This window comes from Rhinolophus sinicus, chromosome 15 (genome assembly GCF_057876585.1).
Source record: "Rhinolophus sinicus isolate RSI-liver-muscle chromosome 15, RSI-T2T, whole genome shotgun sequence".
NCBI lineage: Eukaryota > Metazoa > Chordata > Mammalia > Chiroptera > Rhinolophidae > Rhinolophus > Rhinolophus sinicus.
The window spans coordinates 9,058,301-9,077,568 of NC_142515.1; the positions used below are offsets into that span (position 1 = coordinate 9,058,301).

The 19,268-nt window shown below is 46.1% G+C and overlaps 1 protein-coding gene across 3 annotated transcripts in view; it reads right to left on the reverse strand.

The window, feature by feature from the left end:
* The window catches only part of PLPP4 (phospholipid phosphatase 4), a 107,146-nt gene that overhangs the window by 60,780 nt on the left and 27,098 nt on the right, over positions 1 to 19,268 (reverse strand). For all 3 annotated transcript variants that reach the window (XM_074338969.2, XM_019752894.3, XM_019752896.3), the window contains exon 2: positions 6,876 to 6,984. In XM_074338969.2, the coding sequence (XP_074195070.1) occupies positions 6,876 to 6,984 (109 nt within the window). The remainder of the gene's footprint in view (positions 1 to 6,875; positions 6,985 to 19,268) is intronic.

Consider the following 19,268-nt stretch of genomic DNA (forward strand, 5'->3'; position numbering starts at 1 on the left):
AACCAGACAGGAGATGGGGACACCACCCAGGAGACCCACTGATCAAAGCCCCAGGCTGGGAGCCCAATGGCTCCAGGCTCGTGGCTTGATGGCCAAGGGGGTCTCTCTTAGGACTGCTCCTTGGTTCAGCTCTCCCCTGAGTCCCCACCCCACTCACCCAACCAGACTGCACTTAATGTAACTGCTTCTTGGGCCCACTAAGCACCCAGGAGGGCCCAGTCTCCCCACCTCACGAGCTTCACAGACGAAGGAAAGCAGCCACCAGATGAAGAGTCACAGCACCCACCCGAGTGGCTGCAACAGAAATGTCTGCATGTGGCTGTGTGACAGTCTTTCTCTCCTCCTCTCATCCCAATGGCACTTGGGCTCGGGTCTCATTTGTTCTTCCCGGAAACATAACTGCCATATCCTAACAGCAGCACTGTCCTCTAATCAGGACAGAGAGAGACATATTCCCATTTATCACCTGCCCCCTTTGTTACAAATATTTTTCAACTTAAAGTTGGAATTAAGAGATGAACCGCAGAAGCCAGCACATTAGGAAAACAACTTCCTCCTGGGGACAAAGCACCTGGGCATTCAGTAAAAGTGAAATGAAGAGAGAATTAGCACCCCACTTGCACTCAGCAATCAGACTGAATCAAATCCACTTCCACAGTTCTGACCAAATCCTTGAGAAGCCACTGTGCTGCCGCCTGAGCCGTGGAGGAGATAAAGACGGACTCGGAGACATGGAGGTCGGGGGGTGGTTGTTTCTATCTCCAAACAGGGATGGAGATGAAGGACCAAAATGGGCCGGAAAATTTCCCCTGGTATTGTTTTCAGTTAGGTTAACGTTTCCATGTCTTAAGAATAAAAGTTTGAAAATCCTATGTATCAGTGCCGTGTAGAAAGACAGTGAAAGGCTAGTGATTATTAAATGAGACCTGAGAGAGACCAGAACAAGGAATTCCAACCAATCACTGCTGTGGGATGCAGGGAATATACTGAACTCTATCCTGAGTTTTTCCCACTAGTTATGAGTACCGGGCTGCTAAATGTATACACGTTAGATAACAAAGCAAACATGTTCTCAGAACTTACTGAGGACCAGGATCTGTTCTAGCACTTCATACAAATTAACTCCTTCAATCCTCACAGCAACCCTATGAAGTAGGCTCCTGACTTAATGGGTAGGAAACAAAGGCACAGAGAGGTTAAGCAACCTGCTGAAAGTCACACAGCTAATAAGTACTAAACTGGAGATTTGCACCTAGACTAAATCAAGGTTGGCGCTTTTGACCACAGTGTTACAACAGTTCTCACTGTAGAAAGTTAGAAGCATTAATAAAACATGGTAAATGCCTTTTCTCTCGAGTGGACAAGGAAGTAAAGAGGTTCATTTCTAGGAACATGAGTAAGTCATAGAAATGTAAGTGACAGAATCATGGATTAAGCACCTACTGTGTGTTAGGAGCTTTCGCCACGTTTGTCTAATCCTCTCACTACTTTAAACATTATTGAATGGAAACATTTTCCATCTTGTACAGATAACAAGACTATAACTCAGAGAGATATCTGAACGCACAAGGGCATGCAGCTAGTGGGAGTAGGATGGCCCAACTGGGGCTGCCGGGCTGCCGGGGTTAGAGCACTGAGTCGCAGTGATCACCGTAGCCCAACAGTCCCATCTTACAGATGGGGAAATTGAGGCTAAGATAGATCTAGTATTAAAGAACATTTTGTAAACTCCTAATTAATTATACTACATGGCACCCACACATAAATCATTAAGCAGGATCTGGAACATGTGGTTTTGCATGAGGCTATTCCACAGGCTGGGAACAGAGCGCTATAAGGGGAAATGTGTGGAACAGACTCTGGTTAAAGAGAGTTTGGTTCAAGCCCCAGCTCTGACACTTATCAACTCTACGACCTTGAGCAAGTCACTTAACCTCTTCACTTTTGGGTCTCAGTTTCCTCATCTATACAATGATGAGGATAATAATAATAATATCTACAGTAAAGTATTGTTGCTAACATTTACATTCACTACCAGTTACTGAATGCCTCTTATGTGCCACACACTAAGAGAAGTGTTGTAAGTCTTGGGTAGATATTTTCCTAAAGCCACGGAAAGAAACTGGGGAACACCCATCATTTCTTCAGTTCCATACTCAAGTCTTGCCTTTTCTTCACGGGCTTTCCTGTGGTTTGATGCTCTCAACATCCAGGGAGGGAGGGGCAAGTGTTGTTAAAGGCCCCTTTTTACAGATAAGGAAATGGAGGCCCTGAGACAGTAGGTGATTCTCCCGATGCACAGAGCTAGTAAGTGGCAAAGCTGGGAGTTGACCAAAACAGTCCACCCTGTAGCCCATGCCAACCGCCCCCCACAGCGTCCAGCACAGAGTGAGCACCCAGTAAATGTTGACTGTTGGTGAGTGTCATCATTTCCCAAGGAAACTGCAAACACACGACCCAAACCAGTAAAGGGTGACCATGACCCCGTGACCCGGCACATGAGAAGGATGCATGTTAAGCTCCAGCCCACTGTGCCCTGAGGTCTGAGTAGCGGGGCACCTCTGAGTGCAGACAGGAGGTCGGGGACAGGAAGAGCCTAATCCAGCCATGTACTTTGCCCGTGCCCTACATAACTGACATCCCCAACAAGGGCCCTGCCTTGTGCATCCACCAATGAAACCAACACAGGAAGTGCCACCAGTGCCCGGTCATCACTACATCCCGAAAGTGGGTCACCCCCACGCGCTGATGCACAGACTGCACTGCCAGGAGGCTTCTGGGAATCGACAACGCTGGGAGCAGCATGAGTGAAGGGGGAAGGGCATGGATATGCCAAACACTTTCAACAACCTAAGGCGTCAGAGCAGAGCACCCTAATATTAGGACGTTAGGCAGAGAAGAGCTTGTCACTGGAGTCCATTCACATCAGACAAAACAAGGGGCCCGAAGTGACTTAATTTACAGAATTTGACAGAAAGGTGTGCTGCGAAGTGCTTGGAAAGACAGCACAGGACAGGAAGACACCTGGAAAGGGCCCTGCTGTGGGTAAACAATTACAGCCCTTCACAGACAAAAGAGCTGTCTACGACTTTCAAAAGAGTCTAAAAATTAAACTGTCTATCACAAGCCAGCTTTGTCTCCTTGCCTTCCCTCCTCCCCACAAATTGACTTCATTTCTGTCTTCCTTAGAAGGGTCCTATTCCAGAATAGGAAACCCTTTTTATCAAATCAACACACTATCAGTAATATTCTACAAAAATAAATCTGGACATGTCCTGGCCGGTGCAACAAGAGACACGGACAAAGGATGGGTCTTGGGTAGATTCTTTTAAAGCCCAGGGAAGAAACGGGGGACACCTGTCATTCCTCAATGCCACACTTCATTTGACTTCTTCTCCAGCTCTCCTGTGACGCTGAGCCGTCCGACTCATGTTCACGTCTGCGACCCCCACTCAACTCAAAGCCATTCTGTCCAGCCTCGTACCTCTACTACCCGGCACTGTGCTTGGCTCAAGGAGGGTGCTTCATAGCTGTCTGTTAAATCAGTTAATAACCAATTAACATGAAGCCATCCACAGTGTCCCTGCCTCCCTCTGTCCCCTTCCCAGGGCCCACATGGCCCTTTCTCTCCCGTATCTCCCTGCACCATTTACACACCTGCTCTTCTGTGCGTGACACGCTACTCAGCCCCTCTCCACATTATCCCAGCCTCCGGGGAGGCCTCAGAGCTGAATGGTTCTGGGAGGGTCTGCACTCTGGCAGCCGGCGTTCAGATCCTGGCCCAGCCACTGCCAACTGTACAACCTTGGACAAGTTGTAAATCTCACAACAGTTTCATTTTCTCCACTGCAATTATAGGATAACACAAGTGCTGACCTCAAGGGAATCTGAGTAGGATTACAGAGATGCTGGCTTCAACGTGATGAGCACAGTTCCCGCACTCGAGAGATGATGGTGGTGGTTGTCATGACGATGACAATGACGATGATGATTGACAATGACGCTCCCTAAAAGTTCACCTTAGCCTCTCCTCTGGCCCGCTCCACATTCGGTTTTGCTTTGAAGTACCATTTACCCCAGCATCCTGCAGGGTCCCTGAGGGCGTACCCCAAGTCTGATTTGACTTCCCATCACCCGTGGCTCTTATGGCTTTCCTTATCCACAGCAGGCTGCTGGAAGTGTTCTCTGAACATACAAAGACGTGAGTACTGCAGACAACAAAGAGTGCACTGGAAAGCAACACCCAATACCCACTGAGGCCCCTACACCAAGAAGCAGGATTTCAAAGAGGCTCTGAAAAGCCCCTCATTCTCAGGAAGGAACCACGACCTCTTCTGAATAATGGAGAAGCCGTCCATAAAGGTAGCTGAGGGTTTGGGGACATCTAGGAAATGTTAAGTCAGACTCATCACATGTGAAAAGAATTCTTGCCCTTCTCTCTGGTCAATAGGAAGCTGGAGTCAGCAAGGGAAACAAGCTCTCAGAATCAAAAGGTCCAGCCACACCCAGCTTGCTTGCGCACAGGTATCTCCACTACGGCTGACGTTGGCCAAGACAGGAAGTGAGACTTCGGGGCTTCCTGGTGATGTTACGTGTCACCATTTACTCTACACTTAACTTAATCCCCTAAGCATGAGCTGATACTATTTGACCGAGTGGCCTCTCTCTCTCTCTCTCTCTCTCTCTCTCTCTCTCTCTCTCTCCCCCACCACCCCCCCCCCCCCAGAAATACTAACTTCCCAATAACAAAACAGCAGGGTTAATAGCAGCTGCCTTTAAAAAAAACATTGTGGGTTAGAAAGTTAGCCTTCAGATTAAAACATGCCGACCAAAAGTACAAGAGACCCCAGGATTGTTTCATCATTCATTATTGATTCAAATAATGAAAACTGAGCTTTCTAAGGAAACCACATTATTTTTTAAAAACTGTGAAAATATGTGCTCTATTACATTCTTTTGTAAACACCTGAAGGCGTTACAGGATGAAAAGCAGACAAATGATACCTTACATTAAACTCTCAACAAACCCCAGGAAAACAAACCTAATTGATGTGGTCACCAAGTAGTCTTCATCTTCATGTTACAGGTATTATAAATGTATCTACTGCTTTCCTTGGGTTATTACAGAACCCCACTGAATCTTGTGACCAAATGAATGAAATTCATCAACTACTATTAAGGAAACAAAAGGCTGAACTTATTTCATCAGGAGATTAGTGGGTATGAATCAGTATTTGAGGCTGAATACCCTTCTATTCTCTCAGAAACACAGCACTGAATAACTCCTTTACTGCCGCCTCCCCAGCACGGCCAACATGCAAATGCGTTCTTGTGTGTCCACACCCAGAATATTTGCAGCATTTGTAGCTGGACTTCAAAACAATCCATTGTTCACATACATCTAAGACATAGCCACAAATTTCTCACATTAGCTGATATGGGCAGTCATCTGCAAATGGCGTTTGACAGCACATGAAATGTGAAATCTCTGGAGAACGGGGATAAAGTGTAAAGGGAAGCACCCCCACCCTCCACCCCATTAAAGCCGTGGAGTAAACTAGGTGGACACACACTGGTTCCTTTATTTCTAGGATTTATAGAAGATTTGAGTTAAAGCCGAAATGGAAAAAGTCTCATTTTAGTACTCAAGTGTTAGGTAATGGTCTACTCATTACCACCGTAATTTTTCAGTTCCCCTGAGATTTATAAAAGTCCAGTTTATTTTCCAGCAGAAAAGCAATTATTATAAAGCAATTAAAACAATATTTTAATGCTAGTGTTCTGGGCATTTGAGTGGAGTTTGCAGACACAAACATCTTTCCAATCGTCACTAATTAACAAGAGGTCCTGCATGAAATCAGAGGGATTTCTTGCAAAAATGCAAAAATATTTCTCGTGTGCTCAATGAAAGCTCTGGAAGAGTCATTTCAGGTCCCAGAGGCATGAGACACAATGGCTGGTCAACAGGAATAACCTTCCAGCTCCGAGGCTGCCCATCCAAAAGTCACATTTGGATCCATAACAAGGGGGAACTTAAATATTTCCACTGCTACAGAAAGGCCTGATGGCAATTCCCCAGGACTCATTAGCATCAGCAAGGAGTACAGGGCAGCCTCGTGGCCGAGACCTGGGCTCAGAGCCGGCTGCTTGGACGCGATTCCTGGCTCTGCGACTCACTAGCTGTGTCACTTCGGGCAAGTTACCTTATCTCTCTGGAATACAGTTCTGTGTCTGCAAAAGGGGGATGCTAATTACACCTTCCTCACTGGGATGTTGGGTGGGACTCAAGGAGACAATCTTTCTGAAGCAATTAACAAAGTGAGGTTTTAGAGGTTGCATTTGTCATGGGATGGGATGAAGGAAGTAAAAATAATCCCAATATATCCACCAGCTATGTGGATGCTTACCCATTTACTCTAGAAGCTGAGACACATGGGACACTCAACCAGAGGTTGTGTCACACTGGGTGTCTCATCATCGGTGACCAACTCAAACCAGAAAAGTGGTTAACAGAGACATCTGTGGTGCCTGAGTTTGGCAAAATGGAGGCTTAGCTTGCAAAGAAGACAGAACAGAAAAACCTGTTCACCAGTTTCTAGTCTTATTTTATACTGTAAATATTTGCAAACAGCTCAGCACAGTTCAGGTAGGTAGGTCCCTTCTCTTTCCAAAGTGTCGGGCAATTACCACTTCTCACGTGACCCAGCAGTGCCCATCATGATTTGAAACTGACTTTTAATTTGATGGACTGCTCACCTTCTCGTTCTTTCAGGCTGCCCACCATCCTCAGAAAGGGTTAGAAGAGCAGAAATGAAAACTCATTCGGTTCAGACTTGGGAGAGTGGTCAAATCAGCCATGAAACCATGGTACTTACAAACATGAGACGGGTAGGTATGTTGTCTGATTGCACCAAAGGATTTTTATAGAGCCAGATCTCTTCTGGCTGGATGACCCTCTGGAATGGATCCAAAAACTCTGTGAAACTGAAACAAAACAAAGAAAGATGCATGAGAGCTGAGCACTCAGCAGTTGCCCTTACTTCATGAGACAACGTCTCCTGCACACCCTCAAGTGGAGAATCCAGCCCGCTAGGGAAGAGGAGGGGGGACAGCAGGCTGCCCCCGCTCGTGGTGCTCAGCCAGGTCTAACTGAGTAAACATCGAAAGAATTACTGAGACTTTGTAGAATCTTCTGTCACCACCTGCCAGCAAGGACCAATCCTGGGCATATGAGAATAGCTGTGAGGGCAACATACAAAGATCGTAAGAATTTGGGGTCCAGCGTGAACTGGAAGCTGAAGTGCAAAACGGTGGTTCAGACCAGAGCAAAGCAACACAGCACAGTCTCTGGGAACAAAATGGACTTGAGTTGGAGCAACGGTGAGGGAGCAGCTGGCACCACCCGGGGAAGAACTGGTGGAGTCCTTCCCTCCGTGTTACCCTGCGGGTGCCCTGCCACCCTCACCACCATTAGAGGGCAGAGTGAGAAGGAAAAGCCTCCAAGAGAAGACAAGGTTAAGACGAGGAAAACACAGAGGAAAGAAGGAAGCAAAAAGGGGAATGAGGAACATTCTAGGTCAACTATTTGACACCATTCACAAACACTAACTCAAAATGGATTAAAGACTTGAATGTTAAGATCTGAAATCATAAAATACACAGAAGAAAACATAGGTGAGAAGCTTCTGGACGTCAGTTTTATGGATTTGACTCCAATGCCAAGGGAAACAAAAACACAAATAAATAAATAAATACATAAAGCAAAAATGCTTCTGCACAACAAAGGAAACCATCAACAAAACAAAAAGGCAACCAATCGAATGAGAAAAGATATTTGCAAATATTTCCAATAATGGGTTAATATCCAAAATATATAAAGAACTCATACAGCTTAATAACAACAACAAAAAAATCAATCAGATTAAAACATAGGCAGAGGATCTAAATAGACATTCTTCCAAGGAAGAGATACAGATGGCCAACAGGCACATGAAAAGATGCTCCATATCACTAATTATTGGGGAAATGCAAACCAAAACCACAATGAGATATCACCTCAAACCCATTAGAATGGCTGTCGTCAAAAAATCAAGAAATAACAAGTGTTGGTGAGGATGTGGAGATCCTTGTACACTGCTGGTGGGATTGTAAATTGGTGTAGCCACTGTGGAAAACAGTATAGAGGTTCCTCAAAAAATTAAGAACAGAACTACCAGGCAATCCAGCAATTCCCCTTCTGGTTATTTATCCAAAGAATATGAAAACACTAACTGGAAAAGATACATGCACCCCTATGTTCGCTGCAGTATTATTTACAGTAGCCAAGATATGGAAACAACCTAAGTGTCCATCAATGGACGACTGTATAAAGAAGATGTGATATATCGATATAATGGAATACTACTCAGCTATAAAAAAGATGACATCTTGCCATTTGTGACAACATGGATGGACCTTAAGGGTATCATGCTAAGTGAAAGAAGTCAGATGGAAAAGGACAAAAGCCATATGATCTCACTCATATATGGAATATAAAACAAAAAACAAACAAAACGACACAAAAATAGAGTCACAGTTACAGACAACAGATCAGTGGGGGGAGGCGGAATGGGTAATGGGGGTGAATGTATGGTGACGGATGCAAACCAGACTTTTGGTGGTGAGTATGTTATAAGGTACACAGATACTGAATTATAATGTTGTATACCTGCAATTTACATAATGTTATTAACCAATGTTGCCTCAATTTATAAAAAATAAATAAAGATATCTAACAGGTCATTAGGTATCATTTATTATTTGTTTCAAAGAAAAAAGCTATTTAATGAGACTGCATAGGTGTGAAAGCAGTGTTTTCTTCAGTGGTATCAACTAAATCTGATTCAGTAGCTAGTACCAGTCTAGACTCAAAATAACTGACTTCTTTCTCCCATCACCAGCATTGCTGAGTGTTACCTATTGTCAACATTATTGTACTTACCAGGGGCTCAAAACTAAAAACAAAATGTCTAAACTGTACTGGCCAAATGTTTTGATGTGAAAAGCATGGAGTTACTACTGAAGTAAACCTATAATTTTCTTTCATGAACATTGTAACGGTCCAAAGTCAGTTAACCTGTGGTTGGATTTTGATCCAAGACACACTTCTTCAATTTCTTTACTGTTTGATTGGACAGTTATCTTAGTCTAACAGCATCTTAATTTGTTCCTGGCAAAGCAAGGACAATGTTACCTGTTTTCTCCTTAGTTTGCTGAGGAAACAGTTTGAAGAACTTGGAAAATACACACTTATGAAAATTCAAAGATGTTATTCTAACTTTATGCTGAACAATTCTCTCTATAATTCATACACAGTTCATACATGGTACATGGTATAGATGCTTAAATCCTCCTTAGACCAGGTGCTTCTCTCTCTCTCTCTCTCTCTCTCTCTCTCTCTCTCTCTCTCTCTCTCTCTCTCTCACACACACACACACACACACACACACACACACCAAGCCCAAACTTAACTGAGTGGAAGGCAAGCAAAAGCAAGCAATTTTCTAAGATACAGAGAAAATAATCCACTGAAGTTAGCGGACACAGAAAAGCAGCAAAGGGAGATCGGATGTTAACACAAAATGACAAACAGGCAGAAATCTCAAGGAGAAGTGAAGCCAAAGTAAAACATAACAGATAAAAACATCTCAGTATTTTCCCTTTTCCCTCCTGGTGGACCTCGGCTGTCACTCCTTCACATGGAATCACAAAAACACGGCCTGCCTCTCTTCCACTGGTCACCTGAATCTTCACCTGGCAGCAGTGGATGCAATTTCAGAGGCACACACTGCACATGGGGGCCCTTCAGGCCTTGGGCCAGCCTGGCGTCAAATAAAAACATCATCTGGCCCCTCAGAGGGTCGCCAGACTAGGGCTGGCGGGGGTGGTGGCATTTACAGTGGTGACAGATACATGATACATCTCTCTCTCTCCCCCTCCCTAGGATACATATCTGCTTAAACAGAAAAGAACACACTAGGGAGAGACAATGGACGGTCATCGTAACTACTGCTTATTCATTCAGCACTAACTCGGTGCCTGCAATGAGCCAGGTCCTAGCCTATGAACGCTGGTGACTAAAACACACACGGCCCCCATTCTCATGAAGGTGACAGTCACAGGACCCCAAATCCCACCTGACTGGGAAATGAGATGTCAAGGTCTTTGGCTACAGGTGTGGGAACGCCGTCCACACAGAAGTTCGCCACCTGCTTTGAGGAGACGTTGGGTTTGGGGGCCTCCACAGTTGGACCCAGGTGGCCTCCAACTAGAGTCACCTATGAGCACACTGGTTCACGACGGCTGTTCCAGGTGTGTACCTATCACCATCCACATGGAGAATGTGGCGACAGATTCCACCCAAAGTGGGGGACCCAGAACAATAGTGCCATCTTGACACCACACAACAGGAACAGCAAGTCCCTGAACAAGGGACAGTGATGCCACTGTGCCCTGTGCCTCTTCTGACTTAAAGGCAAGTTCTCAGAGCCCCAGAATCTCTCCCACAAGCTTGTAAAAGATTCATTAGATTTGTCAATGACTTTTAATTCACAGACCTTGATAACATGCCTTCTTTAAGAAAGGTTAACACTTCGGTCACCTACTAGATACAGATGTCTACCTCCTTTTCCCCCAACCTTAAATGACATAAGACTATACTAAAATATGAATTCAATTAGACCATTAGATTTGGTTCAAATCCCTGCTTTGGCATTTGGCCAGCTGGGTGGCTTGGAAAAGGTCACTTGCCCTCTCTGAGGCTTCACATCTTCCCCCCACCCCTCAGAATGGCCACAGCTTCCAGGGCAGTAATGGCACAGCTATCATCTGCAGTGAGAAATGTTAGGCTCTGGCACAGAGCCTGGGGCGCCGAAGGCCTGGATCCAAGGTGGCTGCTGTTCTCACAAATGAGAGTAAGCATGATGCTGATGACATAATGACTGGGTCTCAGAAGGCCTCTCCACCCTTTTTATGCCCCACCAGGGCAGTGAGTTTCCAGATTGAGAGGAGGAGCTGGAACGGAAGAACGTCAACCACCAACACTCATCCTTTGGCTGTTCTCTAAGCAAACACTGGCCCAGAAACTCACTTTTGAACCTTGCAACCGGAAGGAGGAAAAAAGGAGATGCATGACAAAGAATAGCTTTCCAGGCCAGAGCAAAGAGTAAAGCATGTTTCCTAATTGCACTATTGACTTTTCCTCTCTGATAGGCCTTTCCCGTGCCAGAGGGCACCCACAAATGGGCAACAGTGCGGTCAGCGCAACGGGCAGGAGGCTCCACTTGACCGAGAGGAGGCGGACCGGATTTCCCACTAGTGCTGGGGAAGGGAGTGAGGTGAGGCCATTGAGGGAACATATGAATGACTCCTGTGAGCCAGGAAATAAGCAACCTGCCTCCTGAGCCGGGATGGATGGCCACCCCCACAGACAAAAGTAACAAATGTAATAATAATACCGAGTTATTACCTTTGGAGCCATCTTGTGCTAAGCCCTTTACTCTGTGTTTTCCCACATCACTCCCTTTAATCTTCATAAGATCCCTATGAGGCAGAAATTATAGTTATTCCCATTTTAGAGATGAGGGCAGTGAGGCCACAAGACACAGGGTGTCTGGCCTAAGTCCTTACAGCTCTGGGCGCCATCGATTTCAGTTAAGTGTGACAATGGGAAGAGTAATAAATAAAAGCAGAAATAATGAAGGAGGACAGGGGGAAATCAGAAACGGAAGAACTAAAATGGGAAGAGGTCAGGTCATTCACAAAATGAGTTGCCTTCAAAAACCTGCATACCTGGACATGCCTGCAAACCCTCAGGTGAAAGGTGCCCCAGAACCTGGAGCCATGAGGTGGCTGCTTGCTGGATGCTGTCCAGATTGGATGCTTCAGAAAGCAGATGCCTAGTAACTGGGGTGATGAGGGACCAGCGGAAGTTGTGGCAAAGCCAGGCCACCGAGTTTGGGACTTAGGGAAGCCTGTGGGAGATGCCGCCGAAAGGCTATGAGGGCCCCCTCCCAGCAGCTGTCCACGACTGATCACCCTCTGGGCCAGACACGGAAAATGATGTGTTGTGTGGGGACCACTGGACTGTATCTGAACCACAAGCAAACAAAATCCACTCCAAAGAAAACACTAGTTAAAAAAAAATGTTAGGGCCGGCCCGGTGGCTCAGGCGGTTAGAGCTCCGTGCTCCTAACTCCGAAGGCTGCCGGTTCGATTCCCATATGGGCCAGTGGGATCTCAACCACAGGGTTGCCAGTTCAATTCCTCGGGTCCCGCGGGGGATGGTGGGCTCTGCCCTCTGCAACTGGGATTGAGCACGGCACCTTGAGCTGGGCTGCCTCCCGGATGGCTCGGTTGTTGGTTGGAGCGCGGGCTCTCAACCACAAGGTTGCCAGTTCAATTCCTCGACTCCCGCAAGGGATGGTGGGCAGCGCCCCCTGCAACAAAAATTGAACATGGCACCTTGAGCTGAGCTGCCGCTGAGCTCCCGGATGGCTCAGTTGGTTGGAGCGTGTCCTCTCAACCACAAGGTTGCCGGTTCGACTCCCATAAGGGATGGTGGGCTGCGCCCCCTGCAACTAGCAACGGCAGGTGGACATGGAGCTGAGCTGCGCCCTCCACAACTGGGACTGAAAGAACAACAACGTGAAGCTGAACAGAACCCTCCACAACTGGGATTGAGGGAACAACAACTTGACTTGGAGAAAAAAAAGTCCTGGAAGTGCACACTGTCCCCCAATAAAGTCCTGTAAAAAATAAAAAATAAAATGAAAGACTAAAAATAAATAAGTAAATAAATAAATAAATAATAAATTTAAAAAAAAAAAAAAAAAAAAAAAAAAATGTTAGAGGAACACAAGTGTATATTTCTTTACTCACAGAACCTCTGTCTCCGGTTAATCTTTTTGTCTCTAATGCCCAGTGAACCATTCACTCCTGGATTAAAGAGGAGTCTTTAGGAATTTAGCCATTGCTTAAACCAATGGAGTATTCCACACACCCACGCCTACAGCAGGCCATGGCAAGATCCTGGGACAGACCACTGAGCAGAGATCTGAGGCAGAAGAGAATGCCATTCAACGCTCAGGGCAAACACGTGAAGACAGAAATTTAATTTGAAGGGGCTTCTGAGCTATAATTTTAATGAAAATATACCAGCCGGGGAGCGCTTGTTCCTAAACAGGGGCCTGTGAAGTGTCTTTGAGGTTTTCCTCCCTCATAACCACCTCTGAATTCCCCATGTAATTTAGCAGTGGCAGGATGACATCAGGCCTTCCCTACCTGTATCCTTGGCAGAAATCAGCAAAGTCCTGACCTGAACAAACCCCCTGACCATCCTCTCCAGGACCTATTTTCCTATTTTCCCCTATGGAGGGAGAAGGCCATGTCCTTCTAGAATGGTCTTCAATTGGGCTGGTAGGCAAGAAGAGGTGGACAAGTGAGACAGAATAGCCACAAATGCGAAGGCCGAGGGCTGGGGACAGTCGTGATCCGATGAGAAGCCGATGGCAGGTCCCAGGCCAGGGCTGAGAACATGTGAGTACGACATAAAATGTTGGGATACAGCTTCCGGTGGCATGCTAGCCTGCTGGGCGGCTGAGGTCTGGCGAAAGCGGAAGTTTCCTCTCTACCCTGAGGAATGGCCACATCTATGGTTGTTGAGCAGATAAGGAACTCTCATTCTGCCCTCAGAGTTATCTCCTGGCTGTGAACATCACTCGCTGTCTCCGTGGCCACCTGCACTGCAAATGCTGAACTCCTCACTGCAAATCAAACTGAGACACAGGCCTGTGGACATGGACTTGACCATGGACAGCTGGAGACATGCCCATGCTGGTGTCTGCGGCCCCCACAACGGCCAGCTCCTGAGTCATGGACCAAGCAATGACTGCCCATTGGTACGACTGGGCTCTATGGCTGGGATTGAGCGGCTCGTTCTGAGTCTCCCTAAGAAGAGGGTCAGGAATAACCAGGTCATCGTCACCACTGCAAAGATGCAGCAGCACAGAGGAGGATGTAAAGGCGACAGCAGAACGTCAGCTCCAAAAGAGCATCAGGGATTCTTGCCTGCTTTTGATCACAGGGCTTAGAACAGTGCCTGGCATATATTAGATGCTCAATTAATATTTGTTGAATCAAAACTAAACAAAGAAATCCACGTCCGCTGTTTCAGTAAAGATCCAATCTTCTGCCACATGGAATCTTCAGTCAGAGGCTGGCAGTTGGCCACCCCTAGACTGAATGCAGCCTGCTGCTATGTTGGTTTAAACAGCTCTGTGTTTTTAAAAAATGTGTAATTCATGACCAATATTTAAAAACCAGGAGCTCTTACAGCAAAATCTGGATTTCTGGCTTCTGCTGAAGAATTTGGTCTGGACACGTTGGGACCACATCTCTCCAGGGCAAGAGACAGTCCGAGGAGCTGAGAAGCAGCTGCCCACTTTGGATGGGGTGAAGGCCTGTCCGGGGTCCTGCCCACCCATGTGTGTTTGTGACACCCCCATCCTGATGGCACAGGGTGACATTTGTGCTCCCCTCTCGTGGCTGCTTCAGGTTGGTTGCTGGCTGACCTGAGAGTCCCTAGGAACTCCTGGGACCCACTTGATAAAGACAGATCCCCCTGTGGACAAGTGTTTGTCTCTCTCTTCTCAAGAAGCCTGGTTTTGTTGGGTGCTCACCTGCTCAGGGGTTTATAAGGACTAATTGGTCCACAGCAGTTGTGTGTTCAGCTGTGCCCCTCCCACACCACCAGCACCTCCACTTCCCAGCTGAAAGATCAACGTGCAGACCTTGCTTTCTTCGTCATCTGTCCCACGGCACTACTGAGAACTGGGTTTGATACATCACAGACTGCTGGATGACTTCTTATTCACACAGTAAATGAGATGCCATGTCATCTTCGGCGACATCCAGAGGGAGAGAAGAAGGGAGGAAGAGAAGAAGGGAGAGAGGAAAGAGATGGGGAAGGATCAGCTCATCACTTTCTGAGTGCTGCCTACCTTCCAGAAACCTACAAGGCACTTCCTACCCCTTAATGCAATCACTCCTCACAAACGAAAAGTAGGCACTGTTCTCCCCATTTTCCAGAGAAAACAAGTGAGGCTCACAGAGGTTTCTTGACCTGCCCAAGGTCAGTCAACGAAACAAGCAGTGAAAACTAGAACCCAAACTCAGGTCTTCTAACCAAACTCCTGGGCTAGTTCCACTGCCCTCATTTTGGGGAACATGGGCAAGAGCACACGGAGGTGGGAGAGGGGCCACAAGTGGGCTGCAGACAACAGCTCAACCCAGCTGAGAGGACAGTGGGAGGACTGAGTGTGCCCAGGCCACACAGGGACGCAGGCTCAGCTCGTCCAGACCAGGAACCCAAAACACTAACGAGCCCTGACTCCACCACTGGCTAGTCTGTAATTGTAGGACAGTTACTCGCCCTCCCTATGTCTTTGTCAGTAAAATGGAACTTCATTCACTCGTGTATTCATTCATTCACATGCAGTACAGCAAGGCAGTTAAACGAAAAGCACCAATTCTGAAATACGGTTCTTCGGGTTTGATCTTGGCCAAATCACTTTCCTTCTATGCGCCTCAGGTTCCTATAAAAGGATATTATCTGTGTAAGGATTACTATAAACCAGATGACTGGCATATAGGAAACAGTGCCAAGAAACGTTGGCTTTTACTCATCACGTATTCATTCACTCAGCAAGCACTGCCATCCCATCTATCGAGTAGGTTCTGTGACCCCACTCAAGAGGCTAGTGTTGACCCTGGGCTCTGGGGACACTGTCCTCCTGTTCTTCCATCCCTATCCCTGCTCACTTTCTCTTTCCCTGGCTCCTCTCCCTCCCCCCAGGCCCTTCATGAATAATGTCACCCCATGAGGCCATCCTGGAACTTGGGTTCTCCTGCAGTGGGGTCACATGTGCTCCCGGGGCCACTCCAGCCCCTGACTTCTGGTCTTTCCAAACAACGTCTGCATCCCTGAGTTCTCACTCCCCATGCCGCCTGGCATCTCCAGTTGCTTCTGGGCAGACAGCTCTGGGTTTCCTTTTGGCATCAGAAAAAAATCAGTCCCAAGTGGGCAGCAGCCACCAACACTGCAAGCCAGCCACTTCTGCTCTCGTTGGTGTAGCTGCCAACTCAACCTGAGTCAGTCATTTAATTGCTCTGTTTTCCTCCTTTTTCTCTTGAAGGAACTGGACTACATGACTTCAGAGTTTTCTTTCTGTCTAAATGCTGTGAATCTCCCTCCCAGACAATGGAGACTCTAACAGATACAGAACACCTTCCATATTTCAGGTGTGGAATTATGCACTTAACATATATTATTTCACTCAGACTTTGCCACACCCTACAATGTCAGTTTTGCCTACAAAGAAACTGAGTTTAGGAAGTGCAAATCAAAACCACAAGGAGATATCACCTGATACCTATTAGAATGGCTATCACCAAAAAGACAAGAGCTAAGTGCTGGTGAGGATGTGGAGAAAAGGGAACCCATATGCACTGCAAGTGGGGATGTAAGTTGCTGCAGCCACTATGGAAAAACAGTATGGAGGTTCCTCAAAAAATTAAAAATAGAACCAGCATATGAGCCAGCAATCCCTCTTCTGGGTATACATCCAAAGGAAATGAAAACAGGATCTCGAAAAGATATCTTCACTCCTATGTTTAATGCGGCATTATTCACAATAGCCAAGACGTGGAAACAATCTAAGTGTCCATCAATGGACAAATGGATAAAGAAGATGTGGTGTACATATACAATGGCATATTATATAGCTGTGAAAAAGGACATCCTGCCATTTGCAACAACATGGATGGAACTTGAGAGCACAATACTAAGTGAAATAAGTCAGACAGAGAGAGACAAATACTGTATAATCTCACGTATATGTGGAATCTAAAAAAGCTGAACTCATAGAAACAGAGTAGAGCGTTGGTTACCAGGGGCTGGGGGGTTGGGGAAAATTGGGAGATGATGGTCAAAGGGTACAAATGTAAAGCTATAGGATGAATAAATTCTAGAAATCTAATGTACAGCATAGTCATTATATAGTTAATAACAAGTATTATATACTTGAAAGTTGCTAAGAGAGTAGATGGGAAATGTTCTCACCACAAAAAAGAAATATAAATTATGAGACATGATGCAAGTGTTAGCTAATGCTACAGTGACTATCATTTCTCAGTATATAAGAATATCAAATCAACACATTAAACACTTTTAAGCTTACAGTGTTCTATGTAAATTACATCTCAATGAAGCCAGAAAAAGATTAAAAAAAAAAAAAGAGCTTAAAGGTCAAGTGATGCCGGTAAAAGGAGATTAATAGTATGCTGCTAAATAAATCAACTGTTGCTTCTCTGCCTTAAATGATTCCCCAAAGTCCTTAAACTTGTTATTTTATAAATGCTACCACGGACCTTCAAACGAATCAGTAGACAGTGCAACTAAGAATATTCCCCTTACCATGATCCCTTGCAAAATAACAAAGGTGCATCTAAATCACAATATGCCCAATCAGCAAAAGAGTCGGTACCTTCCCACCTGTACATGTAATTGCTGTGTTTAAAAACAAAACGAAACTCCCCAGCTGTCTCTGCAATACAAAAAATCAGAAGCAGAAGAATGAATCTCACCATTCGCAACCTGCTGGCCGGCTTGTGACACTTGGGAGAGAGACCTCCCCAGAATCTGCAGTCACTATGGGAAGCTAACCTTAATTGGCTTTTGAGACTTTTGCACAACACTGCCAATTTGGGTAATGAAGTTTGGGAAAGACTGTAATCAAGCTGACTTATCCACATTACTCCCCCTATTATTCTCCTTGTTACCCTGTGCTGCAATTACGTGCATGGAAAAGTTTTATGTAATGGAGATACGCAGGAGAAAGCGCCAGACCCTTCTGAATCCTGTAGTGAGCGAGGGGCTCAGCTTGTCCAATGATCCTGGGCCCCTATAGGAAATGGCCCTGGGCAGGCTGACCTCAAGACTCGTAGGATAAATGCGGGGCAATTGCCCAATGAGCCCCCGTTCCAAACCTAACGAGCTCCTCGTACCCTACACTCACTTGGAAACTCGGTTACCAGCCTCCAAGAGAGGACTTGCTCGTGTCTGGTTATGGAGTGGACACTGCTGACCACCAGCGAGTACATTCCACAGCAGGCGAAAAGCAAGAAAAAATGCATCCATCAATGCCTGTTACTGACTCTGACACTTGAATTCCCATTCTCTTCCCTATATTAATAGCCATTTAAAACAATACTACAACTTGTGACATCTAGCATTCATACACCACACACAGTTCTGGGCACATTAAATGCACCGTATGTCTTTTCAACCCCACAACCCCTAGCGAGTATCACGCGTATCACTCCCATTTTACAGATGGTCAAACTGAGGGCTCTCAGAGGCCACACAGTCTTAGTGCAGCCAGACCTCAGAGCCTGTGGGCATACTCACTAAGTGATCCTGCCCCATCAAGGGGAGGTGCAGAGAGAGAGGCCCATGGTCACCTCGAGGGATCAGCTGATCTTTTCAAGGAGCATTTGGGAAGAAGAAAGAAAACTTTAAAGAAACTGAAAGAAAGCCACTTGATGGAATTGGGTGGGGCCATCCTGATTTGAGGCTGCTGGCAGTATGAGTGGGATCTATGTTGAACATGAAAAGTCTGCAGACGGAGGCTCTGGTCTTAACTGGGCCACCAACCGCCTCGTGACCTGGTACATGGCATGTGCATCTCTAAACCTGAGTGTCTCCATTTGTAAAATGCCCGGGGCGGCCTCGAAGCAATACCATTTAAGGACTCTTAGGGTTTGGAGAGCTGCTAACTAAGAACGGAACAAAGCACGACGAATGCTGTACAGCGCTGGTTCCCAGCCCTGGCTGCCTATTACTCTCACTCCAGGAACTTTTCAAAGTGTCACTGTCCTTACCTGCTCCAAACCAATTAAACCAGACTCTCTGGGCATCCAGGGTGGGGCACTACGCAGGAGGCAACTTGGGAGGTCAACGGGACACATCTCTTTATTCTTTGCACTTCTCCTGGTCTTTTTTACTTGGATTTTCTTTGATTTTTGTCTGTACCTCATTTATTTCCCTACTGAATGAATCAACAATGGTCATTTTTAAAGTATTACAAAGAATCCACAGTATCCAGCATCAAGAAATGTGCACATTTTCAGTTGCACCCCTGAATCTTTCTACTTTACGGAGACTCCTCTTC